The sequence below is a fragment of the Palaemon carinicauda genome, chromosome 9 (genome assembly GCF_036898095.1).
Source record: "Palaemon carinicauda isolate YSFRI2023 chromosome 9, ASM3689809v2, whole genome shotgun sequence".
Lineage (NCBI taxonomy): Eukaryota > Metazoa > Arthropoda > Malacostraca > Decapoda > Palaemonidae > Palaemon > Palaemon carinicauda.
In genome coordinates this window covers 40,938,455-40,946,298 of record NC_090733.1, presented here as the reverse complement: position 1 = coordinate 40,946,298, position 7,844 = coordinate 40,938,455, and the positions used below count along the sequence as shown (strand labels likewise).

At 36.6% G+C, this 7,844-nt stretch overlaps 1 protein-coding gene across 1 annotated transcript; it reads left to right on the top strand.

Moving 5' to 3' along the window:
- Positions 1-4,168: 4,168 nt before the first annotated feature.
- On the top strand, positions 4,169-6,230 carry LOC137646357 (uncharacterized). Its single transcript, XM_068379463.1, has 3 exons — positions 4,169-4,282; positions 5,624-5,875; positions 5,988-6,230. Exons 1-3 carry the CDS (start codon positions 4,169-4,171, stop codon positions 6,228-6,230), a joined length of 609 nt encoding a protein of 202 aa, XP_068235564.1.
- Positions 6,231-7,844: the final 1,614 nt, after the last annotated feature.

Sequence of the window (7,844 nt, the reverse complement as noted above, 5' to 3'; positions counted from 1 at the left end):
AGAGCTCTCTCGTAATCCCTGACTAAAAATTGATGTCAGAGATTGTTTTGAATAGTTCAAGTAATTGATAACTCAGTTTTGTTTTAGTGTACTTAAGAGACCTTTGGATATTTAGAGTTTTTATATATTGCCGTCTATAAGTTATATAATTTCTCAGAGTTTGGGTATTTTTCAAGTATAAAAGAATTATGGAAAAATAAACAGGTGAGTTTGGAACTCGGGAAGTTATGTAATTTTCTAGCCGTAATATATAATATATTTTTGGTGTCCCGACCCTGACTGTGATAATAATAATAATAATATATATATATATATATATATATATATATATATATATATATATATATATATATATATATATATATATATATATATATATATATATATATGATAACGGATATTACATCAGCAACTAAATATACCGTCATTATAATATATCAATTTAGTCTAGATATGCGATGCCTTCCGAAATATGTGAAATAAAATTAGAGGATGGACATCGTGAAGTTGAAAGATCATATTAACAACTATGAGGATATTATTTTCCTAACAACGAATTGACCTCACGTGAGAAAAAGATATAAATAAATGGAAACAACGAATAAAAGGCTGAAAATAACACCTAGAATACCGAAGTTAAGTACAGTTCATTCTCAGCTTGGACATTGATATATGACGTTCTGAATCTTTGCTTCTCGGGAGTGATGATCTTTGACCTAAATATCTATACCTAACAGATAGTTACCTTTCCAAGATGATAGTCACTTTGTTACACAATAGATAAAGCACTTTAGGTGATTTCTCCAGCGGTCGGGAATCTCTACTCCCAAAATCCCCTCGACTTCACCTTTATTTGATGCGAAGCTAAAGAACGATTTTATTCAAAGGAGATACTTTTGAATACTTTGTTCTTTGTAGTCCTTCCATCTTATGAATATGAATATAGCTCAATAACTAATTTGATAATAAATTAATGTGAGTCAATAGATAAATAATGAATAACGAAACAATTACCAAACAAATAAGTAAAATGGTAAACGAACAATTAGCTTGCTTGTAAAACATTAATGATCGTTATTCAGGAAATTACGATTTTTATATCACCAAATGGTTTTATAATTCTATTATTATTTATTGAGCACTTAGCGAACACTTATAACACTGATATTGTCTTTTTATACACAAGCGATTAAGATTTATATTAGTCGAAGGTTTTTAAAAGGTTTCATTACAAGCACAAATATTTAATTTTTCTTTTTTTTTATTTGGAGGACAATAATTTATGTCTCATCTGATGATAAATAATTTTTCCTGTTGATTACAGATATGGGGAGATTAAGAAAAAGGAACAGCTGTTAGTATGGATGAAACGGCGTAATGGAATGGTTGTATTGGATTTGATTAGGGTTGCTTAAATTTACTTCTAATAATAAAAGGATTATTTAGCGACTGCCCCGTTATTATCTTATAATTTTCCTTCCTTTCGAAAACGATGATTTTAAAGACCTTCTTAATCGATAGATGCTTAAAACTGGGAAAATTAAATCTAAATAATAATTCGCGTTATATTAAAAAATTCAAGTTACTTTGCCTTAATTAATATTTATCAAACACGACAAAAAGCCAATTTAATTCCTTTAGTAAAAAAAAAAAAAAAAAAACCTGGTTATGCCTGATGCATATGCTTGTCATATTTCCACGAGATGTTTGTGAGAAAAAATAATAAATACTATTGAGTTTATCAAGATTCGATCAATTCCAAAAGAAAATTCATCATACAGAGATTCTGAGGTTCACGAGGAAATAATTTGTACTTATATATCCTTTAATACAACATGGTATTGATGTTTAACAATAGGAAATCTGTAATAAGCTATTCCCATTTATCTACTGACAGGTGCTATGATCTTGAATGGATAAAGAAGACAATACATATTCACAGATCATAGAATCGACTTAATAACAACCAATCGTCAACAACAAACAATGAATATGAGTTCTGAGAACAAGTAAATAGGAATTGTTATCACCTTCAAATCAACATCAATATCAAGGATAAATCATAGGCTTTCCATCCAACTTTCAATATTCCTCTTAGGGATAGAATACTAAAGATTTTTTTACTATGTCTATGATTGATTTTACCGTTATAGTGAAGAATGACGCAATTAAAGCGAAGAAAACGCTTGGTTTACGGAAGTTGATAAATAAAGCTGCAAGAAGTAGGAATGGATTATGACCAGGCTGTTGTCAAGTTCTAACAGAAAATGAATGTAACTTACTTTATTTAACTAATATACAAACAGTTGAGGGCAACAGTGGCACAAAATTCCAACAATGGTAAACATGTAATGGCAAGCTTAAACAGGTTTTTCTATTAACTGTGCGGAAGAGAGTGAGAGATATAAAAAACAAAGCATTACAGTGTATGAGCTACTATGAAATACAAGTGCGTTACAACCTCTACAGCCACTTACTGACGCCCATCAGCCGCAGTTCTGGTACTACCATTCCAGATTCGGGGATGATGTAAAGAAATGTGCGGATGGTTGCTTGCTGTTTCCATCTACCAAAGGCACTCTCCAGGACACGACATAGTCATTCTAAGCCATATCAAGATGACGGGGCCTGGCCCAAGATCATTTGGCAGCCACTAAATGAACCTTCGCTGAAATGGAGGGAATGGGCCTTTGGCAATAAGGGCACAAGCACTTGGTCGTCACCCTTAAACATCGTCCTAAGGAATGATGGATCCCTCCACCCTTCTGGATATTACAAGCGTATGAACATGCAGACAGAACAAAATCACTATCCCCTCCTCATCAGTCTAACATTACCTCCTACTAGTACAGTGGTAATATGATCGTCTGGCATCCTCATGACAGCATATCAGTCCCAGCCTAAGACTGTGAGTTTAAACTGTTTACTGGGGAGACTGGTGTGGTTCAGCACTACAGTGGAATGTTTGGCTTGCTTGGCTGCTGCTCATCTGGTGTGTATCTATTCTGATGAAACTAGAACTGAAACCAGACACTTTTACCTTCCTATACACAAAGCGAAGGTGTTCTCCACTCTTGACCTCCTATTATCAGGCGCCCATAAACCCAATAGAAATCCTCAAGGCTGCCATCTCTACTCCCTTCAGAACATATATATTCAATTAAAGGTTTTAAGGCCGCTAATGAATGGCAGGGGCATGGGACAGTGTCATTGCCCTATTAAGCAGGACAATGCCCTAGAGACTGTCCATATACACATATGATTAATGCCCAAGCCACCTCTCCACCCAAGCTAGTACCAAGGAGGTGAGGTTGCAGCGACCAAAGAAACTAACGAGTTTGAGTAGTACTCAAAACCCAGTCTGGCATTAGCCGGTGAGGGACGTTACCTCGGCCACCACAATCTGTTTTGGCCTTTCTAATGCTGGGGCCAGTTTTCAATGCCTCATGGATGGCATCTTAGGGGACTGCCCCTTCTTCACATGTTACATGGATGATATACTAGCGTTCTCTTCCTCCAAAGAGGAGTACCTTCGTCACTTACACACCGTTCTCGACAGCCTACAACAGAATGGCCTTGTACTTCGGTATGACAAGTCCATATTTGGTGCCCAAAAAATATCATACTTAGGGTACAGCATCACTCCTGAAGTCACCCACCCTCTCCCTGAAAAGGAATCAGGTGTTCAAACCTTCCCCGCGTCCCCGACCGGGAAAGCACTGCAAGAATTCTTAGGCATGATAGACTATTACCTCTTGTTCCCGATAGCCATCGCCACCACTCTTGCCACCTTTTACACCTCCCGCAAGGACAAACCAAAAGACCTCAAGCATCCTTCTGCAACACAAAGAATGCGCAATCAACTGCTGCTGCCCTAACATGCCCTCTCCTTCCCTCCACTGATGCCAGCGACGTCCCCATTTATGCAGTCCTTGAGTTGTCCGTCACTATTGCCACTTCATAGAGGGTGTGCTCTTCATCCTTTGCATGTTCCACATGCCCCTGGTGGATACCTTCAATTGACAGTTTGATGTCTGTTCCGCCCGTCAATACCAATATCTCTCCGCTGTGGCTGAATACAAAAACACATCCCAGGGAAAATTAATCCCGAAGCCGATACATTGTCAAGAAACACTATTGTCTACCATTCACCTGAGATTGGATTAAAATGAAGGCCAACAAAAAGATGCGGAGGATCAAGCATCCAGGACATCCTTCACATCCCATCATTGGGAAGTTTGTGTCCTCGATGACTCCAACGCCACCCTCCTGTGTGACGCCAGTACTAGGGATTGTTTCCCGGGATCCTTGGATCTTGTTGTTTTTTTGTCAGGAAATATTCCTGGGATTTTATTTTTCTCCCTGGCAAATATGTGCAATAAAGAAAATAATATATCTTCAATAATTAACAGCTATTGCCTTATAAGTGTACCTATTACTTAATGCTTCTCTAAACGACTTAGAAGCATTGCGAGCTAAAAGCGTTCTTTTTTCTACAGCAAAGCAACTTCTTATTCGCCTTTATCACGAAAATAGTGATGAAATGTTTTCTTTATCCAAATCCGAAGAAAAAGGAGTGTCTCAGTCAGTCGATCCAGATCAAAGCCGATAGAGAGAGCAATAAATAAAGAACGCATCCTTAAAAAAGCCCAAACATGTCAGGGGATTAGCAGGGGCATAACTGAAGAGTTTGAATTTCTGAAGCTACTGAAGAAAAGATAGCAAACATAACATAGAGAACAGGTCCATTAGAATCTATACCACTTACATCTGTCGAAGAAAGATTTTGTAAGCTTTAGTAGACTTGAAACTTCTTAGAGATGAAAGTGTCGATTATTTGCATTTTACGTTAATATTTAAACTCAAAATACTTTGTACTTTGTAGTAACAGCTAGAAACAACATTTATTATTTTCCGACTTTTGCTATTCTATCTAAAGAGCAATTTATGAATATATAGTTTTTTTTATATAACTGTCATAGAAGCAGGTTTCGTACAAGTTTATGCTTTTCAGAGTTATTTGAAGGCAGTCATTTTGATTTAAGACCTTTATTATTTGTGATGACATTACTCCTTTTTTTTTCACACCAGATATATAATAAAAAAGTGATTGCAGTTCTTTTTATTTAAGAATTTGCTTATTTGTAATGATCATTGATAATTTTTCTATCACCAGGTGTATATTACAAAAGCATGTGATTGTATAAGATATTTTCATACAATTTTTAAAAAGAGGTGCCACTCTCTTGCGTTATTTTAGGAGTAACAACTCTGCATAAAATTGTGTTTAACGTCTTAATTTTCTGCTCGTTAATTTCATTGAACGCGTCTATTTGGGGGCCACTATATATAGTGGATATGTCTTTGCTAATACTTTAAAGAATATTAAGGAAATCACGTGCCATAAGTCCTTTGTAATATTTCATTTCTCACTTACTAAATTTTTTTTTATTTTTTTTTTTTTTTTTATAAAATCCTTGGATTTCCCGGGATTTTCCCAGGATCCCGGGAAAACACTTATCTTTTCTAGAAATCCCGGGATTAGGAAAAGTATCTCAAATGACAATCCTTAGTCAGTACTGTTAGGCCTCCACCGTGGATTACTGACCCCATGCACCGACAGGTGTTTGATTTCATCCATGGCCTCTCATGTGCATCACGCTGGTATACGTCACAACTACTGAAGACAAAGTTCATTTGTCACTGGACTACTAAGGATAAAAAGGATTTGGTCCGTGCCTGTAACTCTTGCAAAACTTCAAAAGTACACCAACACACTGATTCAGTAGTGGACAACTTCCTTCCACCTCAGAGTCATTTTGCCCAACAGCACAAAGATACCATTAGCTATTCACCATCATTGGCCGCTCCACTAGTTGGCATGAAGCCAACCCTATGCAAATTGCAATATCCATCACATGTACATCCGCTTTTCTCTTTGGGTGGATAGCAAGATTGGATATCCCTTTGCATATAACTTCTGACAGCAGTACCACTTTCCCCTCTCAATTGTGGACATCATTAGTGAATCTCCTTGCCATTACCTTACATCAGTCAACAACCTACAATCCTGCCGCGTCGGTAATGGGATGGTTCAACATTTTTATTGCACCCTCAAAGGAGCCTTGATTTCCCTCTGCAATGACTCCCACTGGGTTACTCAGCTTTCATGGGCTCTCCGGGGATTAAGGATAATTCTTAGGGACGCCCTGGATGTCTCGGCAGCTTAAATAGTGTATGGTAACCCATTGTGGTCCTTGCAGATTGTTTTTCTGTTTTAGAAGGTCATTGGTCTTCCTTGCTGATTACTTTTTTTTTTTTTTTTTGGTCTAGAGGGTTGATTATTGTAGCATGAGCGAGGGACGGTATATGTGGATGGTGAGCAGCTTTGTCGCTACTGCGGTATGCCACGGGGTGAGCGTCTGTGTTCCACAATTCAGGTCTCCTAAATGGTATAATGGGAAATGTAAACGAAAAAAAGCTACCTGATGGATTCAGGGACCAGTGACTAGCAAACAATTTCCTAGAATATTTTAAAAACCAAATTGAAAAGATAACAAGGTCATTTGTAAATATTCAATATCAGATTAATGTTACACCAGATACACAGATAAAATTAATGATATTTAACAACATAACACAAACTGCGCGATCGGTCTTATGCTAATATCTGAAGTAATTGGAGAGAGAAACTTTTCTAGTCTAACCGAAATAGTTATGAGATTAGCAAATGCAAGCATCGATGAATATAAGTTTCCTAAATCTGAGAAAACGGCTTTAGTCACACCAGTTCTGAAACGTGCTCTGGATTACCAGGAATTAAGCTATCCTTTGTTTCAAAAGTGCTAGAATACGTAATTCTTAAACAACTAGTCAGTCACTTAGAAGTAATAGAAGTTTTGCCTGACAACCAATCTGCTTATAGAAAACTATACTCTACAGCAGGGGTCGGCCACCTTTTGAACACAATGTGCCACTTGATAATTAATATTTTTTTTTTCAATACGTGACGTGCCAGTTGTTATTTTTTGCATCATATAGGAAAATCAAAATCATAATTGTACAGTACAAGGTGACCATTTTAATGATAATGTAATTGTTGAACATGTATAACAAAAATGTGATAATTTTATTGTATTTAGTATACTTTGAAACAAAAATATCTTATTTCGTCAAGATAATAACTCATCATATCAATGTGATCCTTACCCTTGCTTCCAAAAGGCCAAAGTAGAAATTTAAGGTGAATATTTGGACACCTTGAGTATCACATAACTCTCAGAGTGATCCGTTGAAAGCCTTTTGCGATGAGGGGTAAGGATGTGTAAAATTATCTGCTCACATTGATATGTGGATCTTTATGCTGATAGCAGTGCAAAAGCTACCTTCTTCATGCATTTAATTTATCAGGCATGATCATATTTTTACTAGTTTCCAGTTGTGCTCGAAGATTTTTGGATTTATCTGACCACAATGATTAGGCCTAAAAGTCAATTAACTGCATTTTCAACTCCTCAATGTCCACCCAATCAAAGAGCGTCGCATCCAAGTCATTGTATATAAAAGGGTCTGGTTTGATTAAAAATGAAAACACTGGGCCTCTGTGTGGGAAATCTTGAAATCTGAGTGAGATCTCAGACACTAACTCTTGCATGTACAACTTAAGATCAGTATTGTTGACAGGATGAATTGTAAATAAGTTCTTTAAGTAACGGTAAGAACTTAGTTTTGATATCTGTTGAGTAAACTGCAAGCTTAGCAACAAATGCCTTCTAAGTATCACACAAATTCATCAATGTTTTTCCCGCACCTTGCAAGAGAATACTGAGGTGTTTTAGGTGTTG

Excerpts from the sequence above, each read along its gene's own strand:
- LOC137646357 (XM_068379463.1), top strand. The coding sequence starts at position 4,169 with ATGAAGGCCAACAAAAAGATGCGGAGGATCAAGCATCCAGGACATCCT. Across the intron at positions 4,283-5,623 it reads CACCCTCCTGTGTGACGCCA|GTGTTTGATTTCATCCATGG; the intron begins GTACTAGGGATT and ends ATGCACCGACAG. Across the intron at positions 5,876-5,987 it reads CATCATTGGCCGCTCCACTA|CAGTACCACTTTCCCCTCTC; the intron begins GTTGGCATGAAG and ends AACTTCTGACAG.